At 43.7% G+C, this 21,203-nt stretch overlaps 1 protein-coding gene across 2 annotated transcripts; it reads left to right on the forward strand.

Annotated features, from left to right (window-relative positions):
• The first annotated feature begins 779 nt into the window (after window positions 1-779).
• xrn1 (5'-3' exoribonuclease 1) lies at window positions 780-20,206 on the forward strand. Of its 2 annotated transcripts, none has more exons than XM_070845529.1 (40): window positions 780-966; window positions 1,914-2,146; window positions 2,911-3,008; window positions 3,880-3,989; window positions 4,115-4,225; window positions 4,312-4,397; window positions 4,515-4,602; window positions 4,801-4,969; window positions 5,160-5,227; window positions 6,099-6,236; window positions 7,592-7,761; window positions 8,189-8,278; window positions 8,656-8,812; window positions 8,993-9,112; window positions 9,201-9,370; window positions 9,574-9,691; window positions 10,085-10,180; window positions 10,604-10,707; window positions 11,469-11,603; window positions 11,816-11,978; window positions 12,256-12,369; window positions 12,678-12,776; window positions 12,902-13,017; window positions 13,178-13,324; window positions 13,474-13,563; window positions 13,803-13,938; window positions 14,060-14,116; window positions 15,305-15,437; window positions 15,571-15,640; window positions 15,868-16,063; window positions 16,200-16,289; window positions 16,415-16,498; window positions 17,376-17,456; window positions 17,616-17,750; window positions 18,402-18,543; window positions 18,671-18,810; window positions 18,907-19,020; window positions 19,145-19,250; window positions 19,393-19,577; window positions 19,715-20,206. In XM_070845529.1, the coding sequence occupies exons 1-40, from the start codon at window positions 892-894 to the stop codon at window positions 20,066-20,068; spliced, it is 5,088 nt and encodes a 1,695-aa protein (XP_070701630.1). In that variant the 5' UTR covers window positions 780-891; the 3' UTR covers window positions 20,069-20,206. The 2 variants fall into 2 exon arrangements, with proteins under 2 accessions (XP_070701630.1, XP_070701631.1); XM_070845530.1 differs by having other exon boundaries at window positions 18,674-18,810.
• The last annotated feature ends 997 nt before the right edge of the window (window positions 20,207-21,203 follow it).

The raw sequence follows: 21,203 nt of genomic DNA on the forward strand, positions 1-21,203 counted from the left end.
AATGTGAGGCTAAACGGTGAAAAGCATCGTATTAGAGGTCTCAACATCACAACAGGGAGACTCAACTTCATGCCAAATTAAAATTGCACGAACAGAAAGTTTCACATGTAGAAACACGGAACAGAAGATCTAAAATGAGGTTATACCATTTATTTTCTCAATAACTCTTCTAATGCAACTCAAAATCAGGCTCTTAACTGGAATGGAGATGTGACATGGGTGTTTGCAGACCTGTGTTTAGTTGCAGATCTGTATCTGTATCTCAAATGATTTACCATATACGGTCTTGTAACATTGAATAGTTTTTGTTGAAAGTAGCTTTTCAACTCTTTTCCAATTAAGTTGTTTACAATTGAGTCACGTACAAATGGAAGTATGCTTTGTTAAAATGATAAAGAAACTGATTTTTACAGTCTACATACAGAAGATCTATGCCCTGTAATAATTAATGTGTCTGCACACCTGCACAGGTGCATTCAATTCACTCAATACAATAGTAAGCGCCTCTGAATAATATACACATTTCGGTCTAGTATCTCGTGATTTTCTGTTAGAAGTGTAATATTTTTACTTTCTTTATCTCATTTGTTATTTTTTTCACCATCCCTACTCCTTTTTTTTTTGGCGGGAATGGGTTTCCATAGCGACTATTGTGATTGGGGAGATGGAATGAAAACGGAACGACTGTTTTCGGCGTAGCGGCGGAATGTTTTAGCAGACGGACAACGGACAACTAGCTTGTTAGCGGCCGATGGAAACAAAACCGGACTGAAGTTCTCATATTACCCAGTGAAACGCAGCCCGAATTTAGTCACCCACGTAGCGACACATCTCCTTTCAGCTTCGACTGTTGGCTAATTTGATCCAGAGGTCGAGACTTTCGTGTGGAAGATGGGAGTACCGAAATTTTACCGATGGATTTCGGAGCGTTATCCGTGTCTCAGTGAAGTTGTCAAGGAACATCAGGTAGGAAAGCAGGGCTGAGTATCGTTAGCTTCACCACCTACTGTTGCTGATAGCCACAGCGTTAGCTCAGCTAGCTGTCGGCTATTGACGAGCTAGGTTAAGTAAAGCGGGTCGTGGAACTTTTATTCTGCGTAGCTAACCGGTATTTTTTACCGGGCGACAGATAAACTCTCTCTTTCACACACACGCACACACACAGACACATTGACTCCGTTATTTAACAACAAACAACAAAGCCGTGACGTTCATCTCCAAATTCCAAGTGTTAGCCGTCTTGCTAATTTGGTCTTGTAACACTACCTATCTACATTTTCAGGCTAAACGGGTGAACGTGGATATAATATAGTAAATGCGTATGCACCGAGAAGTTTAGGTCTTTGTTCGGCAAGAACATTCTGAACGACAATACAGCCCCGCAGCGGGACAGCTAGCTTAGCGAACGTTGCCTTAACAGGAGATGCTAGTTATTGTTGCCAGCTAGCTCACTGCACCTAGCATAACAATGTTTTGAACCTGAGTAAAATGCAGTAATTGTGTGGTCAGGCTGTGTTTGATACTGAGGGGGGGAAGCTGTAACCTTACATGACTTAGTTCTTTAGGCTAAAGCTGCGGCACTAGAACTGATTGTAGTGACCTAGTTCTGTGTGTGTTGAGGAAGATAGTGTTTCAGGGCTTGAGCAGTAGTTTCATCAGCTGGACCTCGCTCAGTGTCAGTCTCATTGCGTAAGACAGCATTGATATGCTTGCAGCTTTCCACTGGACATCATTGGATGTGGAAAATATGTCGTTTGTCCTTTCCAAAATGTGTCACGTGACACTTGTGGACGCATCATGTTTTTATATGAAAGCAGAACAAACCTGAACTCTACAGGAATATTACAGAATAGATTTCACCGTTTATTATACATGGTTGTTGCATTTCCTTTCTGTTTGTTTTCTCTTTTCAGATTCCAGAATTTGACAATCTCTATCTGGACATGAATGGGATCATCCACCAGTGCTCCCACCCCAATGACGAGGATGTCCACTTTCGCATTTCTGAGGAGAAGATTTTTGCCGACATCTTCCATTACTTGGAGGTGCTCTTCAGGATCGTCAAGCCTCGCAAGGTCTTCTTCATGGCGGTGGACGGCGTAGCGCCAAGGGCAAAGATGAACCAGCAGAGAGGACGAAGATTCAGGTACGGATGGATTTAGGGTGACTGAATCATGGAGAAATTCTTTCCTCTGTTTGCGTGCAGAGTGACACTCTGAATGGGTCAGCCCAGGTCATGTGACCTCCATGACCTTGCTCCAGTCCTTTATTAATATTTATTATAATTGAACGTTGGTGTGTCTGTCTGGCTTGGTTATGAAGATGACCCCAAATTCCTGTTATAACAATAGGATTACCAAAATGTTAAATTATAGTGGAATGATTTTTTTACCCCATCATTGATATTCGTGAAAACTTCCAGCTCTCTCGCCCATAAATGTTTCTCCTCTCAATCTCAAAGACAACGGAGCATGATTGTTGAATTTAGATTGTCACGGTAGCTTTTCTTGAGGTGACCGAATGAAGAAATAGAATTTTCTGATCATGTTCTGCACCATGATGTTGAATCTCCAGTGTGAACACTACTGCATTCTCCTTTGGTTATCTGATCAAGATGACAACTCTATTGGTAAATATATTTATGCAAAGTCTGTAGTTTAGCTTTGATATTTCTGGTGCCACAGTCCCAAACCTGGGCCCTGCATGTATTCGGCCTAATAAGGCAGAATGAGCTCCAAACAGACTAGAATACTAAGATAATTAAAATGCAATGCTTTTATGTTTTCTTTGGTAAAAACTGAAGAAATCAGACTGTAGGCAGGCGAACAGCCTGAGACTTTGAGTTTGACCTGCTGTTTTTTGCATTGGTCCTTGTGTGTGTGTGTGTGTGGGTGGGTGTCTGTGTGTTAGGTCTGCCAAAGAAGCAGAGGACAAGATAAAAAAAGCTCTGGATAAAGGAGAGGTGCTTCCCACAGAGGCTCGCTTCGACTCCAACTGTATCACTCCTGGTAGGAATGCTCTCAAGCTGTACTCACGGCGAACATCACACGTTAAAATTGATGAAAGCTACTGCAGCGGAACTAGTAAAGACGCATGTCCATTCCGGAGTAGAAACAACTTTTCTAGAGGGTTTTCTACAAATCTAGAAAAAGGATCATCCTCATCTTTTTGCCGTCTGACACTTCAGCAAATCATTATCAGGCCTCCTCAAACGTATATTAACTTACTGGTACCGTGCGGGACACTTTCTTCCCATTTAGCATTTAGTTACAGTAACACATCGGCAGAGTTTTATTTAACTTTTAGCAATTTTGTACTCTGAGGGGGCTCTCACATCAACCTGTTTAGTGTAGTTTATATGAACTATGAGCATTTGCCTGTTTGGTTCAGTGCTGAACCGCCTTTTCAGTAAGTCTCATTCATGGTGTGACAGTAAAGCAGACAATCCACAGGATTTTTTGCATGTTTTCAAAAGCTGAACTACTCCTGAATCCATCTGCTGATCGTGAATTGTCAAGGAAAACATCCTCTAACTGACTTCTATAAGCAACGCCTGAATTTATGCATGATCACGTCCGAACCTTGGTAACAGGAGTTTTCCTCAGAGTGTAATCAAAATTGTGTTGTGCTTTTCTCCTACTTGTCTTTCACTGTCAGTGATAGTGCTGTTTGTGGCAATGTGTGTTGGGGTTATTCTGTTGGTTGTATTCTGAACTTTGGTGCAGCTCCTCCTTGTTTACTGCAAGTGTTATTGTCAGCACAGTGGTGTTGTTTTTAGCATATGCATATTTTTTTTTTCACTGCTAACATATCAGACGTAATGGTGTCTGTTCTAAGAAAGTTAGCAGCAGCTCTTTTAATCGCACCCCCTTCTTCCAGGCACTGACTTCATGGCAAGACTCCAAGAGCAGCTAAAGTATTTTGTCCACAACAAGCTCTCCAACGACAAGCTATGGCAGAATGTCAGAGTCTACCTGTCGGGTCACGAGGTGGGTTAACAGCTGTGTCAAAGCATCTTTGGCACCACCGCTCCTTCTGCTGTTCAGTTGCTGTGATTCGGTTACAGCTCAAGTCAAGATTGCATCCACTAAGTTTGTATTTGTGTTCCTTACAGACTCCAGGGGAGGGAGAACATAAGATCATGGAGTTTATTCGCTCTGAGAACAGTAAACCGGGTCACAACCCCAACACCCGACACTGCCTGTATGGCCTGGATGCTGACCTGGTAGGGCTGCTGTGTCCCCAGACTCCATGTGAGGATGCACGTTATTGCTTAAACCCTCTGACACTGTCTTGCTCTCTGCGTTGTAGATCATGTTGGGTTTAACCAGCCATGAGCCAAACTTTTCCCTGCTCAGAGAAGAAGTCCGCTTTGGAGGGAAGAAATCCCAGAAAAGGTTCAGATTTTTTATTTTTTTTGAATTGTAGTATGTTTTTTAGTGTTATTTATGGCTATATCTGTTCTGTGGTGTTCCTTTCTTTTCTGTGAACCCTGCCTCCTTGGTTTCTTCCAGGATAACGGCTCCAGAGGAGACAACCTTTCACTTGCTTCACTTGTCTCTGATGAGGGAATACATTGACTATGAGTTCTCTGCGCTCAGGGTATGACACACAAACACACACATGCATCATACATATTTTAATTTCAAAATTAGTATTATCATGCAACCAGAAGAGTTATGGAAACAAAAAAAGCTGTTTCCATGCCAGGAAAAGTTTGGAAAAAGTTTAATTTAATACTTTAATTTAACTTTAATGCACGACTTGTGTACTTTAATCATGCTCATGGATGTTTTTCAGAATCACATTGGTTGTGATTATGACTTGGAGCGAATAATAGACGACTGGATTCTAATGGGCTTCCTAGTGGGAAACGATTTCATCCCCCACCTCCCTCATCTTCACATCAACCACGATGCTTTGCCGTTGCTTTACAAGACCTACATCAGTGTCCTTCCCAGCTTGGGGGGTGAGAGAGACACACGCACACTCACAATTAGACAGTATTACTTCATACTTACTTCAATTGAAATGTTGCAAGACTCATAGTCTCGTAGTTGTCAGCTTCAAGAGATGTTTGTGCCATTACTGTTTGTACATGTACATTGAAATATGAGCTACTTCCATAATGGAAAACTGAATCCTGTTTCCTGACTCAGGTTATCTGAACGAGAACGGTCATCTAAACCTCAGAAACTTTGAGAAATACCTGGAAAAGCTTGCTGAGGTGAGATACCACTGTACAGCTCAGTTTAAATCCTCCATTGATATCATATCAGTGATGTTTCATGTGAAATAATTTAGTCAAAAATGATAAAGTCCTGCTATTATTATCAAATATTCATTTATTTTAAGAGCAAATTAGGCCCACTGATTAACCAGTTACTATAGTATTTAGTATCCATAAGTAATATTACAGATAGATATCAAATTTCTGTTACTAGTGTCTGTCATTAACCTTATTGAACGATTTATGTAAATAGGATGTGTCTGAATATGGTGACTATTATATTTACTAAGTGAACTTCATTTTAAAAAAAGCACACTTAAGATAAAAAAAAAATAAAATACTGAAATATTGTTAATATTAACGATATCAATTTGAATCAGTCTATATTATAATAGGTGGTAGTGCATGTGTAACTAATACTGAAACAAATTGCTGACATTTGGTTTGAGTAGTTCAGTCTGCAGAAAAGCTTGCCATTAAGTGTCACATTAAATTACATTCATTTATATTTATTTATTTATTTATATAGTTCCAATTCACAACAGTGTTATCTCAAGACGCTTTCTATAAAGAGCAGGTCTAGACCAAACTCTTTAATTAAGAGAGACCCAACAATTCAAAATTAAGGATTCAAGAATCCCCACATGAGCAGCATCAGATATCATATTAGGCAACAGTGGCAGGAAGAACTCCCCTTTAACGGGAAGAATCCTCGAACAGAACCAGGCTCAGAGGTGGGCGGCTTTCTTAATTTATTAAGTTATTACGCGATGGTATATAGCTGAGACACCACCATAAATAACATCTGTGTTTACATCTGTGAAACTGTTCCTTCCCTCCTCTCCCCATCTTTCCGTCTCTCCTCCAGTTTGACCGGGAACATTTCAGTGAGGTGTTTGTGGACCTGAAGTGGTTTGAGAGTAAAGTTGGTAATAAGTATCTGAACGAGGCGGCCGGATTGGCAGCAGAAAAGGAAGCTGCCAGCAAAGACAGCAGCATGAATGAGGTCTGATGTTATGTCACAGTATTTAAATATATATATATACACACTGAACAAAAATATAAACGCAACACTTTTGTTTTTGCTCCCATTTTTCATGAGCTGAACTCAAAGATCTAAAACATTTTCTATATACAAAAAAAGAACCATTTCTCTCAAATATTGTTCACAAATCTGTCTAAATCTGTGTTAGTGAGCACTTCTCCTTTGCCGAGATAATCCATCCCACCTCACAGGTGTGGCATATCAAGATGCTGATTAAACAGCATGATTATTGCACAGGTGTGCCCTGGGCTGGCCACAATAAAAGGCCACGCTGAACTGTGCAGTTTTATCACACAGCACAATGCCACAGATGTCGCAAGTTTTGAGGGAGCATGCAATTGGCATGCTGACTGCAGGAATGTCCACCAGAGCTCAACGTTGTGGATCGAGTGGCCCATGGTGCAGGTGGGGTTACGGTATGGGCAGGCGTATGTTATGGACAATGAACACAGGTGCATTTTATTGATGGCATTTTGAATGCACAGATACCGTGACCAGATCCTGAGGCCCATTGTTGTGCCATTCATCCACGACCATCACCTCATGTTGCAGCATGATAATGCACGGCCCCATGTTGCAAGGATCTGTACACAGTTCCTGGAAGCTGAAAACATCCCTGTTCTTGCATGGCCAGCATACTCACCGGACATGTCACCCATTGAGCATGTTTGGGATGCTCTGGATCAATGTATACGACAGCGTGTTCCAGTTCCTGCCAATATCCAGCAACTTGGCACAGCCATTGAAGAGGAGTGGACCAACATTCCACAGGCCACAATCAACAACCTGATCAACTCTATGCGAAGGAGATGTGTTGCACTGCGTGAGGCAAATGGTGGTCACACCAGATACTGACTGGTTTTCTGACCCCCCCCCAATAAAGCAAAACTGCACATTTCAGAGTGGCCTTTTATTGTGGCCAGCCCAGGGCACACCTGTGCAATAATCGTGCTGTCTAATCAGCATCTTGATATGCCACACCCGTGAGGTGGGATGGATTATCTCGGCAAAGGAGAAGTGCTCACTAACACAGATTTAGACAGATTTGTGAACAATATTTGAGAGAAATGTTTTTTTTGTTTTTTTTGTATATAGAAAATGTTTTAGATCTTTGAGTTCATCTCATGAAAAATGGGAGCAAAAACAAAAGTGTTGCGTTTATATTTTTGTTCAGTGTACATACATATACATGCGTACATGCGCAGGTATGAATTAACTGAAGTTGAACCAGACATTCATTCATTGTTTTCATGGATAGTTTCAATCACATATCCCTGTACTTGATTACCCCCGTAATTTGCTGTGTGTGTGTGTAGGATTCTGCCCGCGCTCAGGCAGCTCTGAGCTCATCAGGAAAAGTGGCTGGAGAAGGAAAAGGAGCAGCAGGAGACGATGAGGAAGAGGAGGACGATATGTTTGAAACTGAGTTTAGGCAGTACAAGCGCACATACTATATGACCAAGATTGGTGTGGATGTCGTGTCTGAGTGAGTGTAAAGACACACACACACACACACACACACACACATACATACACTTCATAGGAAAAAGACTGCAGGCTATATAAAACTTGTAGGATGTAAAAGTTGATCATGTCTAGGCCATGCAGATTTAAAAATTGAATCAGAATTTGCAGAAAAGTCTGCAAATCCATCCCACATCACAACCACCATGAGGGCACCTGCATGGGTGTCCACGTTTTAAATTGATTATGCAATGCCTAGACAAAGAAAGTGTCTTTAATAAATTCACTATATTATGATAAAGTGTATAAATAGTGTATGAGAAATATGTAGACATGTAAGGTCAAACATACTGTACATGTGAAAGTTGTGTGAATATTATGTACTGCTGTAAATTAAATTTGTAATTTGCAAAGGAACCTGGAATATGTTGTTCTTCTTTCATTTGCAGTGAGTTCCTAGCCAAGCAGGCCAAGTGCTATGTGGAAGGCATCCAGTGGATCCTCCACTACTATTACCACGGGGTTCAGTCCTGGAGCTGGTGAGAACTTCTGTCTCATGTGTCACTTACTCTCTACTCTTTGTTTCTCCTCTTTCCAGTGGTCTGCGGAGGTCACTTTATTTTCTAAATTCGCTAGATAATTTGGGTAGCTACACAGAAAACCTGTAAATATTGTACAAATCCAGCTTTAGTGAAAGCTTTAGTTAAAAAATAAACAAGTCAGACAATTCAGGAAAACTAGAATGTTTTGAATCACTGAAGCATTTAGTTATGTAAAGTAAAAACCACTGATTGTTAGTTGAGGACAATAATAAAAACACTGTTCTCCCTCTTTCTCGTTTTCCCTCCGACTACTCTGTTCAGTTTGCTCTGTTTAAATCACTTCTTAAATAATGTGCATATATGTATCTCTCTAGGTACTACCCCTACCACTACGCTCCCTTCCTGTCAGACATCAAGAATATATCGGGGCTAAAGTTGACCTTTGACCTTGAGAAACCCTTCATGCCCTTCCAGCAGCTGTTGGCCGTCCTGCCTGCTGCCAGCATGTCGCTGCTGCCTGAGGCTTACAGGGTAACACACTCACACACCACTCGAGCACATACTTAATCTTTGGGTTTCACTTGGTACAACTATCGCAACTTTGTCTACATGTGGGTTAATATTTTAAAAACAGCAAAGATAGTGAATTAAGAATATTATGGAGAATTCAAACATGAAACAATAAACATGATGCTGTTTTTGATGTTTCAGCACCTGATGACCAGTGAAAGTTCACCTATTATTGAGTACTACCCTCTTGACTTCAAAACGGACCTCAACGGCAAGCAGCAGGAGTGGGAGGCCGTGGTTCTGATTCCCTTCATAGATGAGGTACACACACACACACCTAGTAGCGCCACAACTATGTTAAAGGCATATTCATTAAAAGTATAACTGTATGTGTGTGTTTATTGAACAGAGGTGTTTACTAGCAGCCATGGATTCCTGTAATCACAAGCTGACTAAAGCAGAGAAGACCAGGAACTGTCACACAGAGTGTGCAGTCTACACATATGACCATGAAGCGGACTTTGCATACAACTCCAGCCTGCCTCAGGTGTTCCCTGACATCATCCACTGCCATGTCAAGTAGGTACACACACACACACACACACACACACACACAGACAGCCCAGGTACTGATGTAATGTGAATTTAATTTGTCTGCCTCAAATGATCTTTAATATCACAGTTTCAGTCTGCCAGAGCCAGTAGAACACACACGATGTCAAGGAGGAATAACATTCATGTGCAGATTATTATGAAGTTGAACAGCAACATGGTTGTTACAGGAAAGCAGACATCCCTATGGATGCCTGGCATGTACGGTTGGACCACGTTGGACGATCTGTCGACCGCTCAGCTCTGTACTTCTGTGGCTTCCCCACACTGCAGCACATCAAACACAAGGTAGGGGTGTGTGTGTGTGTGTGTGTGTGTGTGTGTATGATGCTAATATAATATCTGATGCTGCTCTGTGGGGATTCTTGAATCCTTAATTTTGAATTCCTGAATCTTTGGGTCTCTCTCTTAATAAAACAGTTTGGTCTAGACCTGCTCTTTATAGAAAGCGTCTTGAGATAACGCTGTTATGAATTGGTGCTCTATAAATAAAGATTGATTGATTAATTGATATGAACCATCATCCACTGAAATCCTCACTAAAAAGAATGCAAACACAAACCGTATGTCCAAATCAGCTGAAGTTTCTCAGTAACAGTGTGGGCTTATTACTTGTATAAACTTGACTGGCCTCTTACACTCATCTGTCCTCGGCGGCCCTCCTCTCTCATTCCCTTTTAGTTTTGTAAGAAGAAGAGTGGTGTGGTCGTGTTCCAGCAGAGCAGCAGAGGGGAGAACATGATGCTGGAGATCCTCCCCAGCCAGGAAGAAGAAGTGGTGAGCTTCTCTTTGTTTTTACTCATCACTTTTATAAAAACACTTTTATAATAAATATTTTATTGCAGACTCAAATGTAGATTCTCAAAATATTTCTTAATCTAAAAAAATCTGTTATTTCTAAATATGCTTTTGTTCTTGTGACCTATTACATTATTATTGCCGTAAACTCAGCACTCATTCTAACTTGTCATCTCTGACACAACAATGATGCAAGCTTCATCTGGTTGGAGCTTAAGAAATGCCACAAGAAAATATTAGCTTTACTAGTTGTACTATTAGTTATGCCTGTAACGTGCAGCTGTATTATATGAAAAACATAAATTTAGGCTTTAGGTAAGATGAAATAACCCAAATAATGTGTAGTGCCTAATTTCCTGTCTCCCTCTTTCTTGTCTTGTTTTTCCCCCTCCGCCTCTTCAGGTGTGTGATGATGTTGCTGCACTCGTGTTGGGGAACTCTGTGTTCGTCAACTGGCCACATCTAGAGGAAGCTCGCATCGTTGCAGTGTCAGATGGAGACGTCAAGTAAGTTTTAGCACTGGGCCTTTGCCAACAATGATGAATGAATGTATCTGATGCAAGTTTGTTTTTAATGTTAATGTAATAAAAGGTTCCTGTTGCAGCATCGTTCTGTAGGCATGCAGGTTTTGTTCCGGGTGGATTCTACCCACATATTGATTATCGATGGGTGAAGTAAAATGAGGTAGTTTCCACTGACTGCGTAAAAGAAGCAGATGTTGCCTCTGTGCCCTGAAAGGTGGAGGCAAAGCAGAAATGCCTTAAACCTGCATTCTTACTAATGGCCCTGTAGGGGCGACTCTGCTGGTTGCAAGAAGAAGTCTGAATTTTTGGAAGTGTATGAGAAAATGAGAATACACCTCGCTTGATTTATTATCTTAGGAAACACTTTCCTAATGAGTTTATGGTCTCAGGCACTAGTTTCAAGTCTTCTTCAATACAACGTGATGCTCATTTTGTAAATGACGGTCCCCTTTAGAGTAAACCTTTCTAACTTGTGACCCATAAACCAATGGATGACGTCATGGTTGCTACGTCCTCTTCTTTCATACAGTCTGTGGTTTCATCTTTCATTAGAATCTCTGTCATTTATAGACTGTACCCCTAGGGGGCGCCCCATTCTATATAAAGTGGTTTTAACATATCAAATGTTGAACCCTCATCCAAATTCACCAAATATAGAGTGACTGCATGTCCAAGCATGACTGTTTGGCTTTGGCTGGCACGAATCTGCGGCCACAAGTGAAACGTGTCCACCTGCTTCATAGGTTTTGTCTAGAGGAACCGCCTGGTGTCCAAAGAGTATACGACCGGCCCACCACTCCTCCTCCCACCAAAGTCATCTGCCTGTCTGACAAGGAGCAGAAAGACTGGGTGAAGGATGTCCAGGGACTCACTGAACAGTAAGGCTCAAGGAACAGCAAAATAGGACTCAAACGAGAAAGTCCAGCTATTTTAAGACAGATTTTCATGCTAATATTAGTTAGAATACACATGAATTCTTTTCTCATGTGTTTATGAGACTTAGAAAAGCATCAACGTTTTCTCCAAACAGCAAAATTTGTATGTTGCGTTCAAAATCATGAGACTAAGTGTTTTTTTTTCTGTCTGGCAGTTTCGTAAAGAGGAAAGGTATCGTGGTTAATGAGACGACTGTGGTTCTGTACGGCCAGCTGCTGACAGGAAGGAAATACGTCCCTAAAGCCAACGGGGTGGTGGAACTAGAGAAACAGTGGGCCAAGCAGGTCCTCCCTTTCGCCTATCAGACGGTGGTTAAGGTACATGCACTCACACTTATGTGTCATTTATGCAAGAGTGCCAGTATTTGGTGCACTTCCTTTAGGTGCGAGCTACTATTATTTAAGCTATTATATATTTTAGTTTCTTATAAAGACATTTAGGATTTTATTTCAAACTTTCTATTGGTTAAAACGTTTGATAACCTCACTGGCACAGATGCACATTCACACTGACCTCGATTTGTGATCCTGTGATCCTATTGCACTCTTTCATCACCACATGCTCATATGCTGCATTTTCCCTTCATCGTCTCAGGACATCAAGGCCTTTTACTCGTCCCTGACCTGCTTCAAGAGCCTAGATGAACTCTTTCCTCCAGCAACTACTGTCTTCATGGTGGGGAACCCTTACTACGGTGCCATGGGCGAGGTATGTGAGCGGCTCGCTGTTTAGGTTGGAGGACGACGACATTGTAGAAATAATGGATGGTCAAAAAACAGCAACTTGGTAAAACTCGAGACAGGCAGGATTTAAGTATGAAATGCTCATATGTTATTAGTTTGTAATTGTTTCCTGTGTTGTGCCGTAAATAGATATTTTAATGAAAATGATTTTGGGTAGTCATCTTGCCACTTAATAAATACGTTTATAGTGACCCACATCGTTGGCTTGTTGGCTTGTTGGCTTCTTGAATTGTTACCCCTGAATCACCACCTCTGTTATTACCCGCCAAATAGGTGCAAGATTCTAGCGACGTCATCAAAGATGGACGGGTACGAGTGGTCTTCAACGTGCCGCATGAACCACAGCTGGAGCCCTTAATCCAGAACCAGCATGTGAGAGACAACAGACACGCACACGCACACACACACACACACACACACACACACACTTGTGAAAGCGTTCAGGTGAGAAATCGTTTTTCAGTGCTCATGTGCCTGCATGTGTTTGTATGTTGTAGAAGTACTGTGTGAAGTACAGTCCCGGATACGTTCTGGCATCTCGTCTTGGCATCACCAGCTACCTCGTCTCCCGCTTCTCAGGAAGCATCTTCATTGGCAGAGGCTCGAAGAAGAAGTGAGTGTTGAGTCACCTTTGAGAGACCGCTTCAATCTATAGTGAATGAAATCTGAGCTGACCTTTCTACAGGCAGAAAGCTTTCTTAAAAAAAAACAACTGCAGGCGTGACTATCTTACATTTTGCACCAATGTGTTTCTCCTTGATTATTATCTGCAGTCCCTGTGGGGAACAAAAAGCTAACGTTGGCCTGAACCTGAAGTTCAACAAGAAGAATGAGGAGGTTCCTGGATACACTAAGAGAACTGAAAAAGAGTGGGTCTACTCTGCTGCTGTGGAGGAACTGCTAGCCGAATACCTGGACAGGTAAAACACAAAAAAACAGCGTAAACGGTACATTAGCACTGTCCTGTCTCTAGTCATCGACCAGCATGTTTGGTAGCAGTGCAGAAAATGTGGTTGTACTGAAATGTGTTGAATTCTCTGTTAAGTGATGTTTTTAACTGTTTTTATAGATTTTCTGAGGTATTCAACAGTGTGTCCAAAAACAGTCATGATGATGTTTTCTATGAAGATGACATCTGGCCTGGATTGGACCAGAATGGGTACAGAACACACAGACACACACACACACACACAAATAGTATTTAATCTCTTTCGATTCTGAGCAAGAAAAGACAATCAAGATGCAGCTGAACAAGTTATAAGGAAACTTTGAATATATTTGTCAGGCCTGTGACGTGGACAATTTAGGAGCCACAGGCCAGATAAGCTCGGGAGAGTGATCCTGTCTTCTGAAATGATGGTATATTTATGGAGGATCTCTATTGATGGATTCCCACAGTGCGGAGAAAGTCGCTGAAATCACCTCATGGCTCAAAAGTCACCCGGTGAGCTCTGTCAGCAGGACGTCATGTGACCTACAGGTGCTGGACACTGCCATCGTGGAGAAGATTGAGGAGGCAGTGGAGAAAGTCAAGGTGACTCTGACACGCACCGCTTCAAACTACAGCACACCATCTCCAGTTGTTAATATCAGAGGATATCTGATCTCACTAGCACACCTTTTGTATTTCTGTTTCACTCCCTTCCTTCTCTCAGGTGAAGAAGAGCACCAAGAAAGTCCGTGTGACTGTCAAGCCTCATCTCCTGTTCAGGGTGAGTACATTTTGCCCACGTGTGTTATTACTTTAGGTAAAGGCAAATGTGTATAGTGTTAAAGGATCACTTTAAACCTTGACCCTTTTTTTTTTTAAATCTTGTGTTTTAAAGAGTTAGTTCAGATCCAACACAATCTTTATGTATTACACAGTAACACAAACAAACTAATCAATGGCTTTTGTCAACGGAGCCTGGTGGCTTTGAGGAGAGCATTATAACAGCCGTTTCTCGTTAAACGAAAAGGATCTTCCAGGTCCGTCTCTGTGGGGATCCTTTCCATATTGTTGTCAGACATTTGCAATAACAATCTGAGCCTGTCCGTGGCAAAAAGAAACACTACCAATGAAAGTACTTGGACAGGTGCTGTTGGCAGAGAGGATTACATTACAGCCATTTTAGCTCATACACAGCTGCCGGCTGGGGTGATCTACTGGACCCATTCCTTAACGTTGTGTACCCTGTAGTCTTTTTTGAAGCCAAAACGTGTAAAATTAAGGCCCAGGTTTAGAAATAATTATCCTTTAAATTTCCTAGTGTCACACTGTGAAATTGCACTTCTTCCTCTCTTAATGATAAGACAAGTAAATCAGACTGTGCTCACATTGATTTTAGAGCTTTAAAACAGGCCCCACACAAAGGTCTAGGGACATCTAAAAAGAAGAATAAATATGTAGAGAATTCAAGTGGACTAGCTTTGCTTTTTCCTGCGGTATGAACACATTCAGCTAACGTAAAAAAAAAAAAATTCAGAGGTTAAATATTTTCAACATATTCAGAAATGCCAACTATTAAATGTAGACTTTGTTCATCACTATTTGTCACGTGCTAAAACCATTAGTAAGCATAGTTGATCAGTTGGTTTGTTGGTCAACAAAAGAATAGATTTTGTCACTTTTCGAGCACAAAGCCAAATCTTCTCTAGTTACGGCTGTAAGGATTTGCTTCTTTTTTTGTGGCATGTGATTTTAAATTGAATATCTTTGGGGTTTGGAGTGTCGGCTGGAAAAACAATACATTTTTAAAGATGTTATCTTGGGCTCAGGATACTGTGATGGGCATTCTTTGACAAATTATTGTGCAAACTATCAATCAGTTAATGATAAAAACAACTGTTGTTTGAGCCTCACGTACATGTTTACAGCGTGTTGAACTGTGTGTGAACTGCCTGTGTTTGTGTGTGTGTAGCCCCTGGAGCAGCAGCAGGGGGTGGTTCCAGACCCGGATGCAGAGTATCGCCTCTTTGACAGAGTTGTCAACACCAGGGAGAGCTTCACCGTCCCACTGGGACTGAGAGGAACCGTCATCGGCATCAAAGGAGGTGAGGACACGTGGATTCATTTCTTACATTCAGCTGTAGCACCTTTTTCAGGGTAAGGTGCAGGTGGATGATAATATACATATAACGCATGTAATTCTGACAGTTTATATTGTGTCTGTCTTTGTGCCCCCAGCGGAACGTGAGGCAGAGGTTCTCTATGAAGTGCTTTTTGATGAAGAATTTGCTGGAGGTCTGAACATCAGGTAGGTGAATCTGCAGTGTGACGATAACTGCTGCCACAACTCCTCTGTTTAGTCTTCCTCACAAACTCAATTAGACTTCCTCACACAATGTAGAAAACAAAACTGTAGCATATGATATGTAAGTATGTGTACAGGCAGAACACTGTAAAAAATATATATCAGACGTTGGCTACTCAGGATTCCACGCACAGGCATGTGACTGCTGTATCATTGGCCTTTGTCCTCAGGTGTACATCACCACGTTGTTACCGCCTCCCCCCCTGCGCTCTCATTAACCTTTCCCACGGAGCCCGAGTGGATCAGACCTCCCACAAACTCACCGCCATCGTTAAACCTCAGCCCGCCGCAGCATCAAACTTCAACTCCCAGCGCCAGCTGGCTGGCCTGAACCACTCCCCACGCTCACCCTTCATACCCACACAGGTAAGTGGGGAGCCACACACATTTGTATCCCTGTTTGAAATTTAAGTAGAAATGTCCCTCAAATGGCACACCACCACATTTCCTGCCCTGTCACACAAACCTCTTTTCTCTCTTCCTCTCCGTTCTTTGTCTGCAGCATAACAACAAACACGGTGTGGTGAAGGCAGCTTCCCAGGGCAACAGGAACTCTCCCTCTAAGGGGCTCATCCAGAAACAACAGGCCAAGGTAAGTGGTGCCGTAGCCCAGGGCTGTGTGTAGAACCCTCTCACTTCTATTTAGCCATGTGACCCTATAAAAATACACATGGTACATTTTCCACTTTTCTGACTGCCTCTGTCTTCTTCATCCAGGGTAAAGAGGAGTACAGTAATGTGTGGCAAACTCTGCAGAGCTCTGGCCCTCCTCAAAAACCTCCTGCCCACTGGCAAAATAATGTAAGTTTTTCATTTGTTTATAAGAGAAAAGACTAATATGGCACCATGAAAATGACCAATTATCACTCTGTAATAGCTAATGACCCTGACACAGAGACATCCAACAGCACCACGCAACACACCGTGAAGACATGCTGCCACAGGGCTGATTAGACATCAACACAGGAGAGATGTACTTAACTTTCAAAGCCAAAGCATTTCCCTTGTGCAGCAGTTACATGTGCAGAGTACGGCGCTTGTCTTCATAAGCGACAATACAAACATGAAATGTGTTTCTGGTATGATTGTAAAATGTTTTAGATGGACGCACACGACCAACCACACTGTCGTCATGGCAGGGCAGCTCTGTGTCAGGGGGCTTTAGCCGTTCAAATAGCTGGTAGCTTTGACATTAAGCAGCACAGATTCCCCAAGTCGGGAAGGTAAATGACACAAAATGTCACTCGAGTGCAGGAGACCCTCCACTTACAAATGTCACTGTGTGTTAAAGCACACACATTTTTAATAGGAAAAACGTGTGTGTCTCCAACTCTAGGAAGGACATTCCCAGCAGGGGAAGACCCAGCCCTCTAACAAAGCTGTGAGTGCACACATGCACAGCGCACACTGTGCCTGCATCACCTCCCCCAGCATCCAGGCAGCAGGAAACTGCAGCCTTACATTAAAGGCAGTTTATTCATTTGAGCATGTATAGAATATCCAGAACGTCCGCGTGCCAGTTTTATAACGAACCCTCCAGCTGGTTCGAGAAGTTAAGATGTGCTGCTGTGCTTTTGGGTGCAGGCCTTTTGCTTGTGCATGTGTGTGTTCTGTTATAGTTCCAGATGTGTGTGAACATGTTGTTGGAGTCACGTAGGTTTGTTTCTGTACCTCGCAGGTCCCAGCTGGCAGCATCAGACTGTTGAAGAAAAATGAAGACGCCAACTCCCTTTTACCACAGCAGAACACGACCAATAAGGTGCACACACTCCCTTTACATCTGTTTTCTCTCTGGCCTGTTTTTTCTGCTGTTTCCATCGATTTCTATGCATCTACGAGCTGAATTGGACAGTAAAACGGTCTAGAATTAGATTTCCCCACATCCCCTCTCTGACCTCTTTGAATCTTTCTCACTTAGACTACGACTGAGTTTGAGGACCTGATAGCCAGTCTCAAGATCTCCACGGGTAGCCAGCAGACCCCACCCCCTCCTGCTCCTCCACAAGCCCCCATCCAGTCAGATGGGCCGTTGTCCCCGCAGTCGTTCGCCATGGTGAGTATCAGAGGCCAAGACGGGGTGAAATGACAGCGGTCTTCTCGTAAAGAAAGAATAATGGCACTTTTCCATTACACAGCTTTAGCACTTCTCGACTAGACTCGGTTTAGGTCGTTTTCCATTACAATTGCGTACCACCTCAACATGGGTGGGGTCATCATAGTAAGGCGGCCCGAAACTCCAGTGGCGTAATTTGTATGCAACACAAACAAACACAACTAAGGACATCGAGTGTTTGGTTTGCGTGAAGCTGTTTACCTCGTTCACAGAAATAATAAAAACGCATGGTCGCTGTTGCCAGGGGTTTTAAAAACGGCGGGTTTGATTCTTGTGAACGAGTCTAGTGACGTCACTCCCTGGTCAATCAGTGGCCTGCAGTATGTTGACGTCACATTTTTGGCTGACTCAGCTCGCTTGGAACCCCGGCCGAGTGGGTACTAAAAAAGTACCTGGTACCAGGAACTATCGCCTAGTGGAAAACCCTACAGGTCGAGCTGAGTAGGTGCTAGTGGAAAAGCGCCATAAGACATTTGAGAGGAATTAGAACCTCTGGACCCAGACTCAGCTCAGCTCCTTGAAAACCTCAAGAACAGGAATGTGTGCCCCGTCAGTGTAAGCAAAGTGGGGGTGTGCTGTCTTTCGTTGTAGAAGGGAACCCTGATGCTGAAGGAGATGCTAAAGATTGACGGCTCTGGAAAAGGAAGTCCCTCTTCCCAGGAGAGTGGGAGGATGGGAGACTCAGCCCCCGGAGGTCAGGGGCAGAGCAGGAGACGATCGTCCAAGAAACTGGGTATGTATCTCATTACTCCGCCACAGGCGAACGTCCTGCAGCCACATTTACAAGCCGAGGAGGAGGAGTTTCTGAGGCGCTCCTGCCACACATTTGCTCTCTGTCATCCCATTGTCTCTCCTTCCAGCAGCAAATATGAACGCCCCCCACAGTGACTCCAACAACCTATCCAACGCCGTGCAGAACAGTAGGGTGTCGGAGCTGGCGTGCGTCTGCGTGGCGTTAGGAATGGCCCCACCCGAGTTCAGCTTCATACGCAACAGACAGGTAACGCAGCGCAACGCACCTTGGTCTTTTAAACGCACATCTAAAACACATTTTTTACACGTCAGTGGTCACACGAAAGCTGTCCCCGCTCCACAGGGTCTAGTGGTGTGTCAGGCCAAGCTGTCCAATGGGCTGATGGTTCATGGCCCACAGTGCCAATCTGAAAACGATGCCAAGGAGAAAGCAGCTTTCTTTGCCCTCCAGAGACTGGTACAGCACACACACACACACACACACACACACACACACACACGAGTGATTACACAAAGTTAAGCTGTGTTGTTCACATCTATAGTTAAAGCTTCTCTGTCTGTTTCCTCTCGCTTCTCTGCAGAACTCCGTGGGATCGGGCTTCCCCCTCCCACCTCCTTTATACCCAGGAGTGGGCCAGATACGACCCCCACCCATAGGAGCCATGAACCCTGTCTTCAACCAACAAGGTCAGTCTCCCGCCTTCCTGACCCTGACTGCGACTGTAGTGGTAGTGTAACAGTGGGGGGCAGCTTTGAGCAGACGGCCCCCTCTGTAGCCATAGACATAAATGACTTTGATCATCTCATGAGTACGCTCCTTTTTCTCCAGGTGGTTTGCTGTTGCCTCCCCAGGGTTACGCCCCTGCCCCCATGTGGGGGATGCCGTTGCCTCCCCACCACCACCACCAAACCCAGCCGTTCTACGGAACAGCAGGAACCTTCCCCGGCGCCGCCCGCCCCCAGCCTGCAACCACAGTGCCCATCGGCTCACACAACCAGTTTATTCCATTACAGGTAGAGCCAACGGAGGCAGAGATTTCCTGCATCTTATTCCATTTTGTTGCTTTAATGGTGTTTTCTGTGTTGTGCTATGTTACGCTGAACGCAGCTTTGGGTAACCGCTGTTTGTGCTCGTCCCCTGACCTCGACAGGTGACGAAGAAACGAGTCTCAGCCAACAAGAAGAACCAGGAGACTCGAGAGTTTTACAGCGCCGCCCACACCGTGGCCAGAAACCAATCACAGAAAGCCCAGCACCAGCCCTCCGGCCAATCACAGGCTCAGAACGAAACCCAGAAATTCGACCAGCGCCACCAACACGCCGCCAACAGCAACCCCTCCTCGTCCAGTCCCGGCCCCGCAGACGCAGCTTCCGCGACATCAGCAGCCCTGCACACGCCCCCTCGCCAAAACGCGCCAGCAACAGGCCACACCCCCGGCTCCGCCTCCAAGAGGAAGCACAGAAAGCTGGCTGTCAACTTTGAGGCAGCTAAAGTCTCTGAGTGATGAGCCTGTGTGTGTGTGTGTGTGTGTGTGTGTGAGAGGAGAGAGTGTTTTTAGCTGCTGTTTTAAAGCCCGACTCAGCATCTCTGATCAAAACCTCGTCAATGTGATCAAATCATTTTCAGCGCAGAAGCACAGCTTCAGTCGGGTCACAGAGCAAACTTTTTTTTTGCCTAATGTGTTCATGTGAGCGAGCTACATGATTCCCTCTTTTCCTCTGCCGTCTGTCTCGAAACACAGATCGAAAACACCAAGCGCCCGCTCGCTTGAGACCAGAGCGTCTACCGAACCTGGTTATTGTAGTTCTGTGTTCCTTCTGAGATGTTGCCTTCTTAAGCTTATTTGTGGCCAGTGTGAGCTCACAGTTTACTGTCCAGTTAGCTTACTGCTGTGGAAAATTCCTCTCCTTAGTACTCCTCCTTTAGAGTCTTGAATCAGAATATCAGCGCTCTGTGCAGCACGCTGAAAGGAAAGCTGTGGGTTATTATAGCTGACGTTTTATTTTTTGACCCGTCTGATGATCTGAGTGCTTCTGTTCGTTGCCTCTCGTGACTATTTTTTTTTTTTCGTGATGTTCGTGTGTACTCAGCAGACACTTGGAGTGAGTGTATAGTTGCTGTCATACCTGATGGATGCACTGGCCAGATCTTCGAAAACCAAACCCAAGTCGTAAAAAAACAATTTCTTCATTAGATATTAGCTTCCCCAGGAAAGTAAAATCCCAAATAATCTACAGACTAAATTTCTTTCACAAAAACAAAATAGTTGTGGTTCACCGGTTCGTTAGTAGTGAAGAACAGGTAATGAACTGAAACGCTGCCTTAAAGGTGCATCGTTAAATATGCGTTTCTTTAGAGAAAATCCATTTGGAACAAACCGTACCAGAACCAGTCAAATAATTAGCTCAGAGGATTTTTACAGGAGCTAACTAAGTGCAAAAATGATCTGAGTCACGTGATGGATGGACTCCCATCATACAGCTGTGTGTCTGAGAAGTCATCCAGCCTCTCGGGTCGGTCTCAGCACCGTCCAGCTCCACCTCCTTTAAACCGCCGCCCCGTGTATCTCCAAGCAGGGAGGGGAGGCGCAGGGTGGACCCGCTGAGGAAACGCTGAGGCCGACGGTCCCCCCCCCCCCC

The sequence above is a fragment of the Pempheris klunzingeri genome, chromosome 15, assembly GCF_042242105.1.
Source record: "Pempheris klunzingeri isolate RE-2024b chromosome 15, fPemKlu1.hap1, whole genome shotgun sequence".
In the NCBI taxonomy this organism is placed as follows: Eukaryota; Metazoa; Chordata; class Actinopteri; order Acropomatiformes; family Pempheridae; genus Pempheris; species Pempheris klunzingeri.